Source organism: Podarcis muralis, chromosome 1 (assembly GCF_964188315.1).
Source record: "Podarcis muralis chromosome 1, rPodMur119.hap1.1, whole genome shotgun sequence".
Taxonomy (NCBI): domain Eukaryota; kingdom Metazoa; phylum Chordata; class Lepidosauria; order Squamata; family Lacertidae; genus Podarcis; species Podarcis muralis.
The window spans coordinates 108,547,436-108,570,022 of NC_135655.1; the positions used below are offsets into that span (position 1 = coordinate 108,547,436).

A 22,587-nucleotide genomic window follows, 5' to 3' on the forward strand; every position below is an offset into this window, starting at 1 on the left:
CTGTGAGTGTATAGAGCTCTTTCTAAATTTGGGCCAAGTGCTTTGGACAGATAATGTTTACTGTTCAAGTTGTTTGTGCCCTTAATCCATTTAATCTGTTTATAATGGACTTTGAATTATCAGCCATATGTTGCTTATTTTGTTCTTTGGCTTAATGAGAGACACCCTTTAAGTGGGAAAAAATGCACAGGAAATTGTGAAAAACTGAGACTGTTGTGTACACGACTCCTTGGTTCCTTTTAAATATCATTAAAGAGAAAAATCACAACGGAGATTGTGAATGGAAAAATGAAACCTAGTATAATCATATTCCTTATTCATATGAACCAGATGTGTTTTGAAATTTATTTATTTTCAGGTCGCCATATTCTTGGTACTCGTATTACATGAACATTTAGCAGTATTGCTATTCTTGTAGATTACTTAGGAATGAGTACAAAGGACAACAGTTCCCCAAACATTTGTGCCAACAAAAACATATTTGCAAGAATGTTCATGAATAGTAAATAAAAAGAAGTATGAACATGGATAAACCAAACAATCAGTTAAAAAACTGAATGAATGTTCGTGAACACTACAGCAATTGACCAGCTCTTACCCTATTCCACTGCTGACTTCTCAATTCATGAATTTCTTGTTTAAAAGGATTTGTTGAAATTAAGGGGTGGTTAGATGCACCTGAAATTCATGTATCGAGTCAGTTTCAATTTACAATATTTCTTCTTAGAAATTTTGAAGAAAATATATGCAACCTGATGGATACAATTTGAGGAACTGAGCTCCAGTATTCAGAATTTTGTTTCATGGTACTGATGTGGCTTTTACATCTGATGACTAATTAGACAGCATGTTATGTTATCGGCTGCCCATCTCACTAGAAAGGTTTTCTTTTATCATTATTCAAAAGCTGTTTCCTCTTATGTTTCCATGAAGTGGCAAAAAAAAAGCATTCTCTAAAAATAACAGGTTTGAACAACATGCAGTTTTGATCAGGTTGTATAGGGAGTGTAAATGAATGTTTTTAACGGAAGTCTTTGGAGTTTTGCTGGTGACTTCAACACAGGCACAAATTCACCCAGTAACTTTAAGGAACAGAAGAAAACAGGGGTATAGTGCGGTAAGGAACTTTTCCAAGATAAATGTTAAGCAGTGGTCCTGACTTACCCCAGAAAGAAAACATGTAACACTGCATGATTTGTGTAGATAATGCTGGGGGATTGCTGGAATTACTTTAACTGTTTTGGAAATTATTAGCTATTGTGAAAAAGAAAGAAAAATAATCCATTGAGTTGTCTGGTTAAATTAGTCACGTAAGCAAGTTTAGTCCAATCAGTGAGACCATAAAAAAATTAAATCTTACTGAGTTGTCTACATGGTATGATTACTAGTTGTCCTTGTATGCCACTAGGTTTAAGTAGTTCATTGTCAAAAACTGAGAGAGGGAAAGAGAGAGGGACAGAGACCTATATGGAGACCTGATAGTAATCAAATTTGACCTACTGAATGAAATTCTAAACTGAAGCCATTAATTTCAGTGGGAATAAATTAATTCTACGTTAATTTAACTAGCAAGAGAGCTTACAGATCTGAATTTATGAAAGCAGCACACCCTTTCAACAAGCTGTGTAAACTAGATAATGAAGTAAAAAATATTTAATTTATCAGAAACAAAATGACACAGCATCAACTCACCTTTCAAATCACTATTAGCAAATCTGACAAACTCCTCAAATCGGCTAGAAAGTAAAGTAATATAAATGCACACAGCTTATGCGTGGTACTGAATAAAGGGTTAAGGTTTGCTAATGAAGCTTTCTGCTTATCTATTACCGATAAATGTGCAATAGAATGAAAGGGCAGCATTTCTGCATGGTTATGTCATTCCTCACAAAGGCATGCACAGAACATTCCTTACATTTAGGCATGCGTTTTATGTCTGGCAGACTTTTCTCTCATTTCATCTTACCCTCATCCCTTCAAATCTTGACAAGGCCCGTAAAGGTCTCAGAGCTCTCAGCGTCCTAAGGGATTTGATGGCTCCAAGTTCTGAGTAACCCAATGCATTTGCTGTTAAGCTAACCAATGATACCTGTTAAAAAAAAATTAAGAAAAAGAAAAATTGCCATTTTGCATCATATTATGCTATAAGGCTTTGTAGATTCAGGACTGTGGAGTTTGAAGGAATCACAGGACTATAAGCACATCAACCAGTACATCCTGTGCCAACTTTGGACCTTTAATTCATACATTAGCTCACCATATGAAAGTTAGGTGAATGGGTTGCAGTGGTCAAAATGGGTTTCTCAGTTGACTCTGGAAATGTGTAACAGGGCCTAGTACAGCTAAGAAATAATATTTCAATACAACAAAGGGTAAAAACACACACTCTGGCTATTTTGGGAGGACCACTGAGGTGCAAGGCTGGGTCCCATACAGGAACACGATTTCATTGTTAAAGCCTGGAAAATCTTTCTCTGCGGTAAAATATGTAAGACTGGAGAGAATTATCCGTTTTTTAAAAAGGTTTGGTTTAACTTTTCACAATGTGTATATATTCTTAAGTGAATATATAATTTAAATGTTGTTCTCTTTGAGATTTAAAAAAATAAATGCAAAAGGGCATTCCAGATGTTATGATTTGTAATCATAATAGCTGATGGCACTTGCCAGTACCAAGTGTTGCTGTAGAATAGGGATAACCAATGTATTGCCCCCCCCCCCCAGATATTTAGGACAACTATTTTCATCAGGCTAGCCAGAATGGCCAATGGTCAAGGGTGATGTAAGTTTTAGCCCATATCTGGAGAGTACCACGTTGGCTACCACCGATATGAAATCCACAATAGTAGAACTCTGTGAAGTTTGCTAATACGATGCCAATATATTATGCATTCTAAAGTTTTAAAGCAATACACTACTTGCTAATAGCCTATTCCAAGGCAATATTAGAGTGATTGTTCTTCCACCGTGTGGAAAATGGGTTATGTGCTTATCTTTTATGGTAATTATTATTATTATTATTTGCAAAGGATCTAATATTAATTGTGAACTCATTTTCAGAGTGGACCCCGATGCAAAATGGCACAATCCACACACAGGAGATAGGCATCAGTAGGCCGGGGGGCGGGTGTGTGGAATCCCAATATTAGGAAAAGCACAAAAATATTTTTGGGGGTGGGGAGGGAAGGCCAATGAGTCCTGAGCATGCTCAGTGAATGCACAATGTTGATTGGCTGTTTGAGAGAAAGGGAAATGGAAATTGAAGTGGTATGGATATGTTTTGAAAAAGTCAATGCTAACTGGCTGGCACCCTGAAAAACATGAGCACTCCACATCTGTATATATACAAACATATATATAAATAGAACACTTAGGGTACATACATCAACAATCAGGAAATCCAGCCAACACCAGGCATTAGTGAAGTATGTTTGATATCCATATGCTACCCACTTCAGAAGCATCTCGAGAATGAAGATGTAGGTGAAGACCTTGTCAGCGTATTCTAGAATGATCTTTATAGTCTTCCTCTGTTCAATGTATATGTCTTCAAAGGCCTGCAAATTGTTCCCAAATGTTTAGTGTTATTGTTTATTATGGTAGAAGGACTGGAAGATTGGCTTGCTTTTCACTTTGTTCCTAGTTTTCATTTTTAAAAACCTTTTTGCAACCCTTTTAGAGACGCTCTTTTATCTCTGGTATAAATGATAACGCCATACACTCCTGCCATTCTTGCTATTTCTGTAACACACATGATTTCCTCATATAAAGAAGCAGCACAGTACAATTTTTTGGCCATTTTGGAATTCTCATAATATTTAATAGTCCATCTGCAAGACATCTATGAAGTTGTTCCCCCTCCCTACTTTATAAAAACACAAACTGTAGACAGCAGAGACTAATATCATACACCAGTGAATGGGTGAGCTGCAGCAAGTCTAAATAATACAACTTATTTCCTATTTGCCCTGTACTTCCATTGGGTAACATATTTTCTCTCTGTATCTTGTCTTAATCAAAAGTGAATTTGTCACTTGTATTAGATATTTCATGGGTGCTAGAGACAACTAGCAACAAGTGAAATTATTATTCAGTTTCCATAATTTCAAAAGCAGAAATGTGATGTAGTGCACCTGCTATGCAATATATATATATATATATATATATATATATATATATATATATATGTAACATTTATTTTTAACGTCTCTTCTGTTTTCACTTACCAGCGCACCACTGCTAAGAAGAATCATAAAGACAATGAAGGTTTCAAACCAGTTGTGCTCAACAATTCGGAAACAGGTTTTTCTAAGATTCCACCATTGTTTTCCTCTCCCGTCTTCTACACTAACATCACAGCACTTGAACCTTCTCACACAACCTGAAACAATAAATTAGATTTTTGAGGAGACAGAAGGAAAACCCTCCTGATATTAATTACTTTCACATATCCCACTGTGACATCTGAATTACAGTGGTACCTTGGTTTAAGAAAAGCTTAGTTAATGAACAACTTGGATTAAGGATGCTGCAAACCCGGAAGTAGGTGTTTTGGTTTGTGAGCTTTGCCTTGGAAGCAGAACATGTTCCGCTTCCTGTTGAGTGCAAATTGAGTCCCCCGCTGCTTTGGGAAAGCACCCCTTGGTTTAAGAACACTTTGGTTTAAGAACAGACTTCTGGAACGGATTAAGTTCGTAACCCAAGGTATCACTGTATTAAGCTGTGGTCTTTCTCCAAGAATATTAACTTCCTGTAGAACAGGGGTGGCTAAACCCCCCCCCCCATATGGGGGCAGGGTCTAGCTTCATAGGCAATTTTGGGGCGGGGCGGGGCGGGTAGGATTCCATGATTGTAGTGGCATCAGCAAATGTTAACTCTCTCCTCAGACAATCTACGTACACCCAGTGACATAGTGTGGGTTGCCAGCACCTGGGACCATGTGGAGGGAGTGGGGTGGGAAGGAGAGAAATGGACAGAGTACACATTCACATTCAACTGTGTCTGTATCACCTAGGAGTTTGCAGCTGCAGAAATAAGAAAAGAAGAGCTGTTCCATTGTCTGGAGAGGCCACTTCCTGGTTTGCATGGAGAAGCCATTTTCAGCAGAGCCAGCAACAGAAGTGCGCAGTTGTATTGAGGCAGCACTGTGTTGAAATTTCGCACACCTAACAATTTTGCGCCATTGCATGCATCAGCTGAATTTGTGTGGGTGGGTGGGTGCTTATATAAATGTCTGCCTGTCTGCAACTATGTCCTGTGGACACACCACGGGGATATGTGCCCCCTGCCTAGGATGGTTGGCCAAGAGAGAATGTGGCCCTGAACCAAAAAAGCATTAGCCACCCCACAGATGGCTCACATTCCATCACAGCTCATCTCTTCTAGCGAGAAAGCTAACCAGAAGCCACACAAACATTTCAGATTCTGAATATTGACCTTCTGTAAAGCAAGCTTCAGGTTCAGCTGCTTCCTCGGGTTCTACTTCTGGTTGTTCTTCGGCAGGAAGTCCAATATCAACAGTGCTTCCTTCGGATGAGCTAGAAGTATTTAGTTTCTGTTAAAGAAAAAAATAAAGGTGGAGAAAAACAACAACATTGATACAAGAGTACACTCAGGTCTGCAAAACTCCTTGCGTGACTGCTCACAGTTCATTAGTGCTTATTAGTGTTCAGTATCTGAAGAAGTGTGCATGCACACAAAAGCTCATACCAATAACAAACTTAGTTGGTCTCTAAGGTGCTGCTGGAAGGAATTTTTAATTTTTGTTTCAACTACAGCAAACCAACATGGCTACCTACCTGTATCTAGTGTTTCTGGTAACTTTTATCAGATGTTATATATATTGTCATTTGTATGAAAGTTGCCCTTGGATTAGGAATTGCACAAACAACACAACTTGCGACAGGACTGAAACCATGTGATTCAATTTACAGCAGCAATATCAATGAAGTAGATGACAAAAAGTCATTATGGGTGCTCTTTGTTACATTTGAAGGGCTTTAAGGAGGTCTTTTTTTTTAAGCAACCAAGCGGGATATAAATTATATGAAATAATAATAAAAATCCTCTAATTTGACACTGGCTAAATCCTAAAAAGCAATACAGAAATAGATCATTGTTATTATTACTAGATCAAGTAGATTAGCAGTATTTAAAGGTTCACCTCTTTGCTTTCTTCCAAATCTGATTCACTGCTGAACTCTTCTGTATTTAAATTTTCAAAATCGGATTCTCCAAGAGCTATTGGCACAGTCACAGTCAGGCTTGGGTTATTTATGAATGACATGTAATCACTTTCATCAATGATGTATTTTTCCACACTGCTCCCTGTCCCTATGCCGCTTGTGGTTCCATTCACATCCCTAAGATAATCCAGATCTTTACCAATTTCAATAGTATGGTTAGAAATGCAGCTGTTCTTATTTAGCTCCTCAAGGGGCTTGATTTCGTCCAAAGCTTTCTGCTTTTTAACAAAGGACTTTTCGATGAATTCTCGGACTTTTCTTTTCATGTAGTCTACTCCTCTATCTATTCTTGCCACAGCAATCTGGAGATTGTTCATTTCGTTGTCATCATCTGTGGCAGCAAGGTTGTCTGCACTAAATGAGCTCAGCAGCAACGCCAAAAATAGATTCAGTACCTAAACAAAAGGGAGGGGAGGGAGAGAAAAAGATCCTAATTTTTGCTCAGTTTATGTATTGCCCTGGAATAACATGTTTGAGATAAAGGCCTGCAGCCCGGTACATAAACCTAGCATTGTAGATTCAGAAGGGATTCATGCATAGTGTAGGCAACTATGAAGGAGATTAAAGGCTGACATCTCTCCCAGCAAAACTGCCTACTAGTAAGTCCATTCACTGCTCTCCTCCTCTCCTGTCTGCACAGCTTGACATGATACTGTTTGCCAATTCCTACTCAAGGTCATTGCAAGGTTTTATATTGGCCCAAAAGCGTATAAAGCGAAGGAAGAGTGGATGCTAGAAAAACATTTTTTTGGATAAGCTGGTAACTATGATTTCGCTTTCCAATTGTTTCTAGTGTTAAAATGAATATGAAACTTTGATCACTTTGTTCACTGATTATCTGAAAAACCTCCCCTGTAAATGGATGTGTTTTAAGAGCTTTGATGAAACAGTCCAGGCTATTTTCTAGACTCAGTATAGATCTAGATTTATTTTTTTAAAAGTTACATACCACTAAATTTCCAATCACCATAACCATCATGAATACTGTAAGGCACATGGCTTGGCCTGCAACTTCCATACAGTCCCACATGGTTTCTATCCATTCTCCACAAAGCACTCGGAACACGATCAAGAAAGAGTGGAAAAAGTCGTTCATGTGCCAGCGTGGAAGCTCACAGTCCTTTGCAATCTTACACACACATTCCTTGTAGCTTTTGCCGAACAGCTGCATGCCCACCACGGCAAAAATGAAGACAATGATGGCCAGGACCAAGGTCAGATTTCCCAAAGCTCCCACAGAGTTGCCGATAATTTTGATCAGCATATTTAGCGTCGGCCAGGATTTTGCCAATTTGAAAACCCGGAGCTGGAAAACAAAAAAGGTAAATTGACAAATGTTGTCTGTAAGGGTAAATACAAACTTGTGAAAAAGTTTGTGGCCCACTCCGGAAAACGTTAAGTGCCACTAAGTTTCACAGAAATTGATGGGGCTTTAGTAATGCCATGATTCAAACATTATGTAGATTTAAGTCTTGTTTAACTAATTTATTTCAAATGAATTCTCTGTAGAATTGCACTGAAAGCCTGCAAACTTGTGCGCACTTCCTTAGGCCAAACAATATGAGATGTTAGTCACATGTTTAAATAAGGGTGGTTAAGCTAACCAATTCATTTTGAAGCTCTGATCCAGAACATGCTCCTGATATAGATCAGGACCCTAATTCAGTTTTCAGTTTAAAAATTGTCTCTTAATTGGCTTCTCCTTGCTCCCTCATAGGTAGTGTTTGCAGTAAACATCAAATTTTGGGAATAGAAAGCAGCTGCAGGAGCCCATTTTCAACAGAAACCTGCCATGGGTCCCAGTCCACACCCAGGGGAGGTTTCAGATAGGGATCCCATGGCAAATTTCTCTCCAGAATCAAAGTGTCCAGATTAAACAACCTTGTTTAAATATCTGATTTGAATCTTGGCCCTACAGCTCACTAAAACTCATGGAACTTGTTGAGTAAATGCATGCCATATCATTGGTTTCAATGGGATTTAGTATTGACTAACTTTCACTGGACTGTGTCTTTTATAATGTACGTTTTCCACTTAAGATAGCTCTACAGCATTTTTTATTTTTAGATTCTCAGAATTCCTAAAATCATCGAAAAGGAAATAAGATGATTCAACAATAACATCGGCTAGACATATCGGTTGAAACAATTTACCAATCTGAAAGACCGAAGAACTGACAGTCCTTCCACATCTGCCAGGCCAAGTTCAACTAAACTAAGGGTGACAATAAAGCCATCAAAAATGTTCCAGCCTTCTTGGAAGTAATAATAGGGATCCATGGCTACTAGTTTCAGAAACATTTCTCCCGTGAAGATTCCAGTGAAAACCTAAATGGGAAATACAAATACATGAAGTTTAAAATTACTGCAGAAGTTTAAAATTACAGCAGACATACAGAAGATGACCATGGCTACATGAAGCATGCCTACAAATGCTTTTGGAGATCTTTGTTCATTCATCTTTTAGTACTGGATTCTTTCATTGATTTTTCTAAAAGCAGCATGTGGGCATACACAACAGCACATTGGCAACTACAGTGGTACCTCGCAAGACGAATGCCTCGCAAGACAAAAAACTCACTAGACGAAAGGTTTTTCCGTTTGCGAGTTGCCTCGCAAGACGAATTTCCCTATGGGCTTGCTTCGCAAGACGAAAACGTCTCGCGACTTTGTTTCCCTTGTCTAAATAATAATTCGCAAGACGAAAAATTCGCTAGACGACAAAACTTGCGGAACGAATTAATTTCGTCTTGCGGGGCACCACTGTACACATGGCAAATGGCCCTGAGGGAAAATGTTCCCATGTCTGTCACCTGTACTTTGAGCCACTGTTCAAACCTAACAATGTTGGAACAATAATCTATGATGGTTGCCCTGAAAATGACTGAGCTGTCTTGTCTCTTTCCAACTCTCATCTTCCTTTCTGGGCATTAGATTCCCTGTTTTTGGAGAACATACAGCCAGCCTTCAACCATGAGTGTTCCCCAGACAGGTCTTCAATCTGTGGGGCCTGTGCAAAGTTTGAATCTGAGCCAAACTGTCTGATTTTGCTTCTCTCCAAATCTAGACTGTGAACATTTCGCTGCTTACTTTGTTCCCTGGATACATTTGTCGGGCAGATCTGTCAATTTCACTTTCTCATTTTTCCAATCTTAAATTCAATTTGCACGCATAAATTTTCTCACAAAAAAATTTGTCAGCATGTTAGGTCACATTTCCAATGTATTTCTCCTCTAGCACAGATGCATTTTGTACATGGTTTTTCACTAATAATACATGCCATTTATCCACCCTTTCCACAACACACACATTTTTGTACATGTTATTTCACTGGAGAGCTGCATCTCAAAATTCAGACAAGTGTGGTTTTCAAAGGATGGATGAGTTTCAGTCTGTATATTGTTTCAGGAAGTGCAAATTAAGTAGGCTCACATTACTGTGAGAACCAGACTTAATTTACCCCCCCCCCCATCCTTGAGAGAACTGTGGCTTAGTCAATCATTGGCAAATGTGCCAATGCCACAAGTGCAATATTGTGCTAGTGCGGCAGAAGACACTGTGCATATTTCCCCATAAGAATAGCTAAAACAGAAAAATAAGCAGGGCATTACAGTAGTCAACATCAATGGATTTCAGTCATCACATTATTAAACTTCTAGGACTGAGTCCAGCTAAGTCATATTCCAGGTAGACTCACTGAAATCAATACTTTGAGTGGTTCCACTCCAAGTATGACTTAAGTTAGCTATGTTGCCTAATCTTGAAGACAATTTTAAATTCAGAAGTGGAATTCTAGACAGATCTTTCTCTTCATATATTCTGGTCAGAGGTGCCATCTTGGGTGTGTGATTAGGGGTAGCCATTGTTGCTGCTTTTGAAAGTCCTGCTATGTAATTATATTTCCACCATACACTCCTTTGATTTAGATAATTCAGAATGCCACTACACTGAAAATGAACAATGAAGAAAACCACTTTATATCAAAGGGTTTATGAAAACAAAGTTATATGAGTTCGAAATGAGACCTCCTGTATGTTGTGTTGGCATACATAGCTATTCAAGCATTCTCCACCACTAGTTTCTTTATTAAAGGGGTGGGGGTGGGGAATGCAATTTTTAACTTAGCCTTTATAAACAAACAAAAGTTAGCTATCTTGTGCAATATCCAATGGATGACTTACCAGGTTCCCAACAGAAAGTACATTACTGAATTGATCTGTCATTGGGTAATGTTCCATTGCCATGAAAAGGGTATTTAAAACAATGCAAATCGTAATAGCAAGATCAACAAACGGATCCATCACCACGATGTTAACAAAATGCTTTACTTTCAGCCAACATGGACAGCAGTCCCAGATCAAGAAAATGTTTGCAAACTTGTACCAACACGGCGGGCACTTCTGCCGTGACTCTTCAAGTTCTGTTAAAAAGAAAAAGAAGACCACACTGTTTCATGCTGACTCTTCCTAATTCAGGAAATGCCACCTCAAACATGGCTAAGACAAAACCAAAAAGAGAGAGAGAGATGGTTCTATTGTTTCTGCTTCCTCTGGTCCACCTGAGTCCAGAGATAAAGAAATAAGAAGAAAAGATGAAAGGCTGAGTCATGTACGATCTCAAAAATGGTGTCTGGGAACTTAGAAAGTCTACAAAAAAGAGGGTAGCCTAGTCAAGCACTCACAACACACGCACACCTATATCCAGGGCTTTCCCCCCAGCTGGAACTCACCGGAAATCAGGTGGGAGCCACTGTCATTATAAAATAACAAGAGAGGCGTTCATGGTGAGTTCCAGCACCTCTTTTTCTTTTTCTAGGAAAATAGCAGTGCATATATCACTGCTCCATGTCCTCAATGAATGAACTTCTCTTAAAACATGGAGACATGGACACAGAGAAGCACATTTCAAAAAGGGCATTGTTGAGCTGCAAAATGTATAGAAAAGAATAACCAAAACGAACAGTAGCTCTCTTATATGGAAAGTTACAATGGCCTGACATCACAATAAGCCAGAATACAGCTTATAGTGTCCACAGAAAAATTACTTGCTGCTCAGGGGGAGCTCATGCCTGCTGTGCTCTTCCCTGTATGTTTGTTTTTTAATTTCAGGGCAGGATGACAGCTAAACCAAGGTTTGGCCTAGTGTCTCATCTGAATCCAGGATCATGATTTAAGTTCTCTCCCACTTAACTATGACTACAAACTTAGCTACAGATTGTAGGAGAGACCTGGACCATGATCCTGAGGTCAAACAACAAGCTAAGCCAAAAATTGGCTTACCTGCTGGGCCACAGTGACCGAAAAAGTCTGGGGAGAAGCAAAGTGACTGCAATCTCCTGGATTGCTATCACATTCATGCTAAGCCCTGGTTTGGCTTAGTGTGTCTTCTGAACATAGCCAACGTTTGGTGCTTTTTTGTTTACAGAAATGGCAGATAAGGGAGACACAGTAAATTATGCAGGGGGTGGCGAACGTGGATGGAGAAGCCCCACCCTTCCCACATAATATTAGAAGCCAAAGTCATCATAATGCTAACTAGCAGGTGCTTCAAGACAGGCGAAGTATTTCTTCAGCACAGTTCACCGCCACAAAACTCAGCAATGGCCTCCAGGTCAGAAGGCTTCAAAAGGAGAGCGGACAAATTTGTGAAGGATAAGTCTGTCAATCGCTGCTAGTCACGATGGCAAAATGGTTTCTACAGGTTCTAAAATAGGATGCCATTGAATGTCAATTGCTGTGGAACAACAGCCAAGAGATGGCTATTGATCTCATGCCTTGCTTTTGAGCTTCCCCGAGACATCTGGTCGGCCACCATGGGAAATGGAATGCTGGACTAGGTAAACCGTTCACCTAAGCCAGCAGGACTATTATGTCCACATGGAATTCCTCAGGTACTGTGGGGGATCACAGGTGCTTAGAATTCTTAAAAGGTCAATACTAGGAACTTGAATTGAGCTCACAATGCTGAATCCGGCCATTGTCAGGAGGGCATAAGGTACACTTCCTTGCAATAGACTTGCTTTTTTAAAGCAGTGATAACTCCACCTGTTTAAAAAAGGTGACAATTCCAATTCCATGTGCACAACCCCTTGCCTTTACAAAACCTCTCCTCTGAGACGCCTTTGCTGTTGCTTAACTTTCTGACTTCTAGTTTCACCAGAAATTGGGACTTCCTTCTTTTCACTTCCCACTGTTTCATAACCTGTTCTTCCAGCATACATTTCCAAACTGTATTCTCACATTTCTGCTGCTGGGCTGTCGAGGAATCTGAGAAAGCCTAGTGTAACCTACCACAATCTTGTGAATTAACCCTGGCATTCCACAGAGCAGTAATCATTACAGGGTAGTTTGGGGCAACACGTTTAGTACATTTGAAGGAACATCCCTCTCTCTCTCTCTCTCTTTCTCTGTATATACCTTCCATGGTGTTTGTGATTATGCTAGCTATACTCATTGCTCTCTCTCTTAGAGTAGGGTCTTCCAAAAAATCCATAGAAACGTGAAAAGAACTTGATCTTCTTTTTTTCATTTCCGTCTCTGTGGTTGTGGCCTGCAAAAGAGAGAGTGAAATATAAGATCATCCTGAAAGCAGTGGTTGAGCATGGCAGCTTATATGAAGAATGTCTAAGTCTGAAGGCATACATGCGTCATGCTTTTGAGTTACGCTTAATTATTCATGCCAAATCTTAGTTATTTATTGTATTATTAACCTGGGTTTTTTTTGTTTTTTAAAAAATCTCTTAAAAGTATTTGTAAGAAACATGCTGTCCTCATCTCAGTTACTTCATTGTTATACTTCTCAGATGACTCTCAGGGAACATCCCATGGGTTCTCGTTGCGTTTTAAACTGCCTTGCTTATGTTCATTAGCATTGCAAAGTCCCACTTACCCATACGTTTCAACCTACGCATTGATTTCAATGGGATTTGCTTCCAAGTAAAGATGAGCAGGAATTCAGCCTTGGAGAGCATGCTAGACTTTGCCAAATGGGGAAATACCGCCCCCCAACATACTAGGCGCAAGATCTATGTAAAACAACCTTTTACACTTCTCTTTTAAAGAGAACAGTTGGTGGAAGAAGAAATGAATTGGAATTAATCAGTCAACAGCTGTAACCCTAAGATCGTTTACTTGTGAGCGTTTCCCACACATAGGATTGCAGCATAAATCCCAGGTTATAAATAAAAATTACAATGAGAGAAAGAAAAAGGAAAAAAAGGCATGTCACTTGCTTATCTTCCGCATTTAAAATGGATAGCAAGCTTTTCATTCAAACCAAATCAAAATAAAAGTTAAAATTAAAATTAAAAATCCAGCATTGTCATGCTTCTCCAAATCAGCACAGAAAAGTCCTATAATTTTTATTGAGATAGCTAGAAAAATATAGTGTGTGTATATGTGACAGCAGATATGTGCACATATATTTGTAATTTGAAAAGTGTGTGCATCAATGTGGTAATTAAATATCATATTTACTTTGTCAGCCAAAAATGGAGCATCAGGTTGAAAGATGCATGAAAATGCTAAATATAAAAAGTGAAATTTTGGAGTGATTTTACCAATGTTTGGGGAACCAGAACTTCTAGCCACGTTGTTTGTATGTTGTAATGATGTTCACGAGACAGAATGTAATCAAATTTATGTACAACCAAGGCAGTGTCAGAATCCATATGGTACCAAAAGTTATAACTTCCTCTTAGTTGTGGAGTAAGATGAATTTTTTATTGGACCTGGCCAGATACAATTAATTCATAGCCAGATAAATGTAGGATCCAGCAAGGTTTTCTGAATATAAAACACACAAAGCAATATATTTTGCACATTCTCCAGACAATTTTTTTTCTCTCTCTCCACTGCTTGTTTTGCAAAAATTATGCTTTAAATTGATTTTGTTAGTATATATAAAAAGGTATTACAAGATGCAGGAGCATTCACAGCTTGACCAACCAAGGATCATTCCCAAGGGATTCCATTCTGTAGACACACTGGCTGGTGCATTAAGAAAAGGCCACCATGCCTGAACTATTTAAAACTTCCTTACATTGTCATCAGTAGCTGGTTTATCTATTATCACCTCTGGCAGAAGCTGTCCAACAGGCGATGTAGGAACAGATGGTCCACCAACCAAGGAAACCACCCCATTGCAATCCACAGTGCTGTGCATCTTCCCATTCACTGGAAACACTGCCAGCATCCTGGATGACCTACTGGCCTGACTAATGTTACTGTTGCGCCGTTCACCATGTCTGCGCGGCACAAAAAGGGAATCTCTTCTGCTATCATTATCTTCAAATGTGCTGTGTTCATCATCAGCAAAGTCATTCTCTGATCCTATATCCTTTGCTCTACCTCTGAAGCTGAAAAGGCTCGTTCTGCTGTTGCGCCTTGGGGAAAACAGGGAGCCACGCATGCTCAGCAAAGACTGCAGAGAAACACAGGAGAACACGGCAGTTAGCTATAGAGCATGTACAGAGGTCCAAAAAAGGATAAGCAAAATGCAGATCCCCACCTCCCTTTACCCGTTGATTCTCAAACACCATGTCGAGTTCCATATTATTATCATTATTATACATTAAATTGGTAGACTCAGTGCTTTTTTTCTGGGGGGGGGGCACAGGGGTATGCACACCCCTAAACATTTTGTGAATCTAACAGGAGAAGAAACTAAAAATTATTTAAAAAATTAGTTTCTTCTCTAGCACAGTGAATCGTCAGTTCCGTTGCTACCCCCGATGGTGGCCTCATTTCCTGTCACAGTGTTTCCTGAGTCACAGACAGAAGCGAGCGTTTAATGTTTGAAGTAGGAGTTGGAATCTAGCATAGTGATTGGTCAATTTCGTTGTTACCGCCTCCGATGGCTATGGACACCAAGAGCAAGCAGAGGAATCGGGAAGATGTTAGTGCACACAACCTCACGCAAATGTGGAAGTTACTGTGAGCTGTCAGCTGTGTAATATGAGGTAATGCATGTTCTTTGTACTTTGAGGATGATACCCAGCTCTACCTCTCTTTCAAATCAGAACCAGTGAAGGCAGTGAAGGTCCTGTGTGAGTGCCTGGAGGTGGTTGGAGGATGGATGGCGGCTAACAGATTGAGGTTGAATCCTGACAAGGCAGAAGTACTGTTTTTGAGGGACAGGAGGCGGGCAGGTGTGGGGGACTCCCCGGTCCTGAATGGGGTAGCTGTGCCCCTGAAGAACCAGGTGTGCAGCCTGGGTGTCATTTTGGACTCGCAGCTGTCAATGGAGGCACAGGTCAATTCTGTGTCCAGGGCAGCTGTTTACCAGCTCCATCTGGTACACAGGCTGAGACCCTACCTGCCCACGGACTGTCTTGCCAGAGTGGTGCATGCTCTGGTTATCTCCCGCTTGGACTACTGCAATGCGCTCTACGTGGGGCTACCTTTGAAGGTGACCCGGAAACTGCAACTAATCCACAATGCGGCAGCTAGACTGGTGACTGGGAGCGGTCACTGAGACCACCTAACACCAGTCTTGAAAGACCTACATTGGCTCCCAGTACATTTCCAAGTACAATTCAAAGTGTTGGTGCTGACCTTTAAAGCCCTAAACGGCCTCGGCCCAGTATACCTGAAGGAGCGTCTCCACCCCCATCGTTCTGCCCGGACACTGAGGTCCAGCGCAGACGGCCTTCTGGCGGTTCCCTCACTGCAAAAAGCCAAGTTACAGGGAACCAGGCAGAGGGCCTTCTCGGTAGTGGCAACCGCCCTATGGAATGCCCTCCCAGCAGATGTCAGAGAGAAAAACAACTACCAGACTTTTAGAAGACATCTGAAGGCAACCCTGTTTAGGGAAGCTTTTGATTTTTGATGGACTATTGTTTTTTAATATTTTGTTGGAAGCCGCCCAGAGTGGCCGGGGAAACCCAGTCAGATGGGCGGGGTATAAATAATAATAATAAATAATAATAATTTTGTCCATTTACCCTTTACTGTATTGATTTCCCCCGATTTGAAGTATAAAATGGTGATTTTCTTGAGTCAAAATGAGAGTACCCCTAAAAAATTTTTTATATAAAAAAGCACTGGGTATACCACATTTATATACTGCATTTAATTATAAGCAGTCTGCCATGCAAAAGAGGTCATTCTTAGATTAGCAATACCAGAAGGCAATATACTACAGTTACTACTAAAAGACAGAAAAACGAAATACTCAGATACCTGGTGGGGAGAAGAGTGTTTCCGTTCTAGTGTTAGCCTGTTCCCTTCAATAGAGAACCGGCAACCTTTTCTCCTGATGCTATCTTCAGATTCAGATCTATGAAACTCATCTTCGTCCTTTTCTTCTCCTCCAGATTGTTCCCTTTGTTTTCTTTTCTTCCTTCTGTTTCTCCTCTCTTTGGCGCTCTTCGAACTCAACTTGGACGCTTCAGAAGAACTTTCAGAAAGCCCCCCTACGCCGCCGCCTGCGCTGGGATCCTTCGACTCAGCCGATGCCGTCGCTGCTGCTGTCGCCGCTGCCTGCCATAAAGCATTCGGGGTTTTATTTCGCTGGCCTCATGAAAAGAACGGCGTTTCTAAACTTAAAACACTCAAAACTCCATAAGAAAAGTCCAAGCGTAGATTTAGTTTTATAAAATCAAAATGGTTCTTTTCCTTATACATATTCGTTTTTGTGCCTTATACTCCTCCTTTCATGCACCTGCACCGAATTTTATGCATTTATTTTATTTTAGAACATGTGTACCTTGACTTTTCACCTGAAGGTGCCAAGGCAGCTAACAATACAAAGGTAAAGGTAAAGGTACCCCTGCCCGTACGGGCCAGTCTTGACAGACTCTAGGGTTATGCGCTCATCTCACTCTAGAGGCCGGGAGCCAGCGCTGTCCGCAGACACTTCCGGGTCACATGGCCAGCGTGACGAAGCTACTCTGGCGAGCCAGAGCCGCACACAGAAATGCCGTTTACCTTCCCGCTAGTAAGTGGTCCCTGTTTTTCTACTTGCACCCGGGGGTGCTTTTGAACTGCTAGGTGGGCAGGAGCTGGGACCGAGCAACGGGAGCGCACCCCGCCGTGGGGATTCAAACCGCCAACCATGCGATCGGCAAGTCCTAGGCACTGAGGTTTTACCCACAGCGCCACCCGCCCAGCCCCTAACAATACAACTACCCCCCTAATACTCTAATTAAGGTTAAGGTCAGGCCAGGGAGTGTAGTACCCTCTTTCCCTCAAACTACCTGGGCAGGGCTTAAATAGGAAATATATATCATAAAAACCAGACAAAAATATCAGGTAGATTTCTTTTCACAGTATCTTTGAGGGAGCTGGTTGAAACAAAGAAAACACCTTTAAGGCACGGCAGCTTTCTAAATGATACATTTAGCTAGAACGGTGTTCAATTATTATGTTCAATTATTTCCCATCAGAAATATACCTGAGCTGCTTCTTGTTGCTTTTTCAGCTGCTCCAGCATCTGCTGGAACTCGGCCTCCTTCTGCTCTGCTTCTTCCATGGTGGCTTGGTTCTGCTCATCATAGGCCATGGCAACAACAGCCAAGATCAAGTTGATCAGGTAGAAAGAGCCCAGGAAAATCACCAGGACAAAAAAGATCATGTACGTTTTGCCGGCAGCTCGCAATGTCTAGAGAAAACAATAGGGTTTCTTTTAATATAAAAAAGTAATATATGAGTTTGCAACACCCTTCCCCGTGTGACTCTTGTAAGCCAATACAATATTTGTGCTCAGGTTACTTGGACAGGTTTTGTTTTGAAACCAGCATATGTTAAGGTCTCGCTACAAAATTTATCCTCTCTCACCAGCTGATAGAGGTTCTCCCAGAAGTCCTGAGTCATCAGTCGAAAGAGAGACAGGAAGGCCCAGCTAAACGTATCAAAGCTTGTATAGCCATAGTTTGGGTTTCTACCAGCTTTTATACACACGTATCCTTCCGGACATTGACTGAAAAAGGAAAAAAAAGATGTTAGGCTGAAAAACAGTCAGTCATCAAAGCTAGTGAAATGCCTACTTTGCAATGGATACACATATGGGCATAGCTGAGTGGGTAGGCCCTACCCTGGACAGGAAGTTCCTAACCCAAATTCCTTGCCTTTTGTTTTTCTCTCCCCTCTTGCTCCATTGGGACCACCAGCTATCTGCTTTCCTCACATCCATTCAGGATGAGAATTAGATCCTCCAGTAAGGTAAGATTCAAGTCTGGGTTTCCCATTTTTAAAAAAATTGGTCTCTTGCTTCCCATTTCCAATTCGACATATTTAATCAATGACCACAATCAAATTATTTAAAAAGAAACCTAAATCAGAGCAGATCAAATCCAATTCTCTAGTTCAGGAGTAGCCAATGCGGTGCCTTTTGGATGTTCTTGGACTTCCAGCTTCCACCAGCCCTGACCATCATGGCCAGTGGCCAGGGACATTGGGTGAAGGGCTTCAAAAACATCTAGCAAGTGCCATATTGGCTACCCTCCAGTTATCCACCATGTCAGGTTACAGTTATCAATTATAAGGTACACAACAATGTTAAAACCTGTTTTTTACTTTGTATTTTTAAAGCTTAATGGTAGGAGGTGGTCTTACCCTGCATCAGAACTGTTGCCACAAAGCAATGCATCATTTTGTCCTTCAAGAAAGTAAAAATGACCTGTTTGGGGAAAAAATATATTTCAAAATATTAGGAGAAAATAACCCAGCAATTTTGAATCATACAGTATAATAATTTTTATTTTTATTTTTTTGCTTTGTGGCTTCATTCTTGGAACCCTTTCACCAACAATTCCAATGTGAAAAAGGAAAGGGCAGTTGGTGGTGGGTAATCTTACGAGGCTGTCCAAATAGAACGAGGGTATTGAGGGAAGACATAAAAAGAGGACACCAACAACTTTGCTGGATGTTAAAAAGGTCCCAGTTCTATAGAGTAGGCACAATGAAAAACTGGGTCACTGGAGCCATCACAAATAATATTGCCTTTAGGATGTTCCATTGTTTTGTCCCATAATAAATGGAGGCATCACCAAGTTCATCTCATGACAGCAAGTGATTAAATTTACCCTTCAATCTAATTAATGGATCTCTAGCTTGAGTGAAAGCATAAGGAATTTAGCCAACTTTTCAGCTCATTGTTACATAAGAATTTAATATGGAGTGCCTTAGAGCATAAAATGAAACTCACTAACTGATTCTTAGATCCTCCAAGAACTCCCTGAGAACTATCTGTGGACCTGACCCATCCCATAGGCTACAAATACCGTATTTTTTTGTGTATAAGACTAGGTTTCCCCCCTAAAAAATAATGCCCCAAATTAGGGGGCGTCTTATACACGGAGAGTGCTGAGGGTGGATTTTCTTAAATCTGAGTCCCCCTTATAGACGGAAAAATACGGTACATGGCTTACACCCAGTTGTTGAATCACAGAGTTAATCGTGACCTCTGTTTCACCATCATCCCTCAACATACCTGGTCCCAAACTTGAAGCAAACAATAAAGAGCAACACTCAATAGCTCAGTTTGCATGTAATAAGCAAATGTGTAGTTTCCTGGAACAGTTTGGGAGTGGGTTTAGTTATTGACCTGATTTTGGGCAGCCAAGGAAAGTTATGGTAAGAAAAGTAAAAACCTTCTGCCTGCTGTTTGCGCACCAGTTTGTACCGGTGCAAATGCCCACAGAAACTGTCATGGGCACCACATACAACTGAAAACATAGTAGGAAGGGACACTGCGGGCATCAGGGAAGGCCTCTGAGGGCACCCCTGCTCTGTAAGAATCTGTCTGTGGTAATTTCATTCTTTGTGAATGGGGGCATAGCCATGGGTGGCAGAAAATTACTACCTACTTTATTTAGAAATGTGTTATTGTCATGGAAGAGTAATGGTCACAATCACCGAAGTGCCAGATGCAACTGTACTAAGCCGCTTTCTCTTTGAGGCTGGGTGATTCATCCTAATCAAACCTAGAATGCTACATTTATTTATGATACACAGGCTGTGTCATTCTGCCCTCTACCCTCCTCCCCTCGTCTTCTCTGTAGCTATGACTATACTGAAAGAGATGCAAACAACCACCCTGATTGTGCTGAGAAGTGCTTTGGCACAAAAGAAACAAGAACATCTATATCCAGTTCCTGAACTCGGTCAACTGTCGGAGGACATCAGCTCAGGCAGGACAGGATTTGTGCATACACATCAGTGGAGACATCTGGTCTTGGTGAAACATGGATGGCGAAACAGATTCGCCACGCTGTCCAGTGGATGACAAGGCATCACCCACCAAGTGCCGATGTATGGAAAATTGGACTGGATCTAGCACCCACAGCCAATTCCCACCCCTATGGTGACGATATTTGCGTTTTAATGCGTATTTGAGCACATTTTTTTTTGGTTGGAGAACTTCATTGCAAAATTGGGGAAAGTGCAAATTTCAAGAGGATAGCTTTGGCTTGTGTGTTGTCTTGAAAAGCACAGCTTCGCATTAAACGATTAAACCAAACTGAATTTCTTCCCCCATCGATACGGACAGGTCACTTTGACCTGCAGCTGCCTGAGAAGTGCAAAAACACACCCTAAACCATTTTAGTTACACATAAATTTGAAAGTGGTCAAGTCCCCCTCCCCTGAGTGGAAAAGCATATGGACGACGATTTCTATAGCTTTCACTGTTTTTCCAGTTATTCCACTTCTTGGGGATGGGTGGGAAGGTGAGGGTTGTTGAGAGGGCACTGTTTGCCTCAAAATAGTAATTCTATGGAACCTGAACAAGATATGGTAAAACATCCCTCTTCCTTGCAAGAAAAGTACAGAAGAGGCTGGTAGGCGGCTTGCCCTCCTACAGCTTGAACAATTGTGTCATTACAAAGTGTGATTAACATGTTCCCAGAAATGATGAGACTATCGATCCCTTTAGGAAATGGAAGCTGGAACCTTTCTCCTCAGTTTCTCCAGGGGATGCCCTTCCGTGCGCTGTGAATTTCATGTTGTCACAGGCATACATTTTTAAATAGAAGCTCTGCGGCTTAAACTGTTGTGATAGTTGCCTCCAAGTTAAATTAAAGAAGGCAAAAAGGGCAAAAATAGATTTTGGAAGTGCTGCTATTACAAAAAACAAACAAAACAAAACACAAACACACAGTGTGATGTCCTGTTTTTATAAGTCAAGTGGAGAAGTGGCCCATTTCTGGAGCATTTCACAGACTGACATCTTGGTCACCCTTAGTCACTCATGGTAAAATGCACAAAAATTACCATTACTAAAGAAGCATGTTAACTGTGAAAGAGTAAATAATGATTAAAACTTAACAGTGGAAGGGTGGCGTTTCAGATGTGCTCCTTCTTTGTAATTATTTTTGGGACTTAGGTACCTGAAGGACCCATGCCATTGTGGCCAGATCTCAAGATCTTCCACTGAGATTCTTCTGTCACTGCAAGTCAAGCTGGTGGCAAGAAAGGAGAGTGCTTTTTCCATCAGTGGCACCTATCCTGTTCCATTGTGGCTTGGGCCTCACAGAGGAATCGGTGGGCAACTTATTTCAGTAAGGTCACATCAAGTAATGTCTCTTCCATACAGTCACATAATGTCAAGTCCTGGTAAGCAGGGTCGTATCAGGCCGAGTCCGGATGATTCGGCAAGCTACGTCCAGATTCTGACAGGCGTTATCAGGACCACAGAAAGCTATCTGTGAGCTCTCTTAGCTGGTTCTCCCCTTATTATGGGTCATGGAGGGATGTTGCCCCACTAATGAAGCCACTAGAAGCCTTATGAAGTCTGGCAAGGTCTGTTTTGTGGCCTTCCCTCCTTGAGGGAGCTGGCGGTGCTCTTTAAAGGCACCCTCTCTGGTTCTGAAACTCTTGGCTTCTAGAAGGCTGAGGAGATGGAAACCCTAATGGGGGAAAACCAAACTAGAGAAAGTATTTCCTGACTAACGAATAGAAGCAAAAGAATAAAGTTAAGAAATTATAAAATAAGCATTATGTATTCTATAATAAAATCATGAAAAAGTTTAAAAACTTTACAAAGAACGAATCCATGGTCAACAGACCAAACAGGAATAATCAATCTTAAAAGCAAACAAAAACACTGAGAGCATAAATGATGTTTATTTAGTACCCTGACTTTATTTGTTCTTCTGCTGCTACTGGGGAATGGATGGCAGAAGGACCACATCTTCAGGCTGGAAGAGCTCAGGAAGAGGTGCTAAATGTTCATTCCTTCCTATATCTCTTCCCTACCCCCTCAACCTTTGCTTGGCTCCTTTGGGAGCCACGGAAGAATCTCAGCTGGGGAACACCCTACCTGAGATCAGTTCTTCACATCACAAGCTGAGATCAAGATGAAGAGAAAGCATGAGCGCTGTTTCAGACAGCACACAAAGCAAA

The 22,587-nt window shown here is 40.8% G+C and overlaps 1 protein-coding gene across 2 annotated transcripts in view; it reads right to left on the minus strand.

The window, feature by feature from the left end:
* The window catches only part of LOC114605827 (sodium channel protein type 1 subunit alpha), a 110,646-nt gene that overhangs the window by 14,803 nt on the left and 73,256 nt on the right, over positions 1-22,587 (minus strand). Inside the window, exons 8-21 of one of the 2 annotated variants that reach the window (XM_077936927.1) lie at positions 18,799-18,862; positions 18,022-18,163; positions 17,639-17,845; positions 16,426-16,725; positions 14,285-14,665; positions 12,661-12,793; positions 10,426-10,664; positions 8,399-8,572; positions 7,195-7,551; positions 6,164-6,640; positions 5,437-5,554; positions 4,227-4,381; positions 3,384-3,557; positions 1,967-2,089 (exon numbers count right to left, since the gene is read on the minus strand). In XM_077936927.1, the coding sequence (XP_077793053.1) occupies positions 1,967-2,089; positions 3,384-3,557; positions 4,227-4,381; positions 5,437-5,554; positions 6,164-6,640; positions 7,195-7,551; positions 8,399-8,572; positions 10,426-10,664; positions 12,661-12,793; positions 14,285-14,665; positions 16,426-16,725; positions 17,639-17,845; positions 18,022-18,163; positions 18,799-18,862 (3,044 nt within the window). Of the gene's footprint in view, positions 1-1,966; positions 2,090-3,383; positions 3,558-4,226; positions 4,382-5,436; positions 5,555-6,163; positions 6,641-7,194; positions 7,552-8,398; positions 8,573-10,425; positions 10,665-12,660; positions 12,794-14,284; positions 14,669-16,425; positions 16,726-17,638; positions 17,846-18,021; positions 18,164-18,798; positions 18,863-22,587 lie in introns of those variants that run through there. The other variant, XM_077936930.1, reaches the window with a different exon arrangement.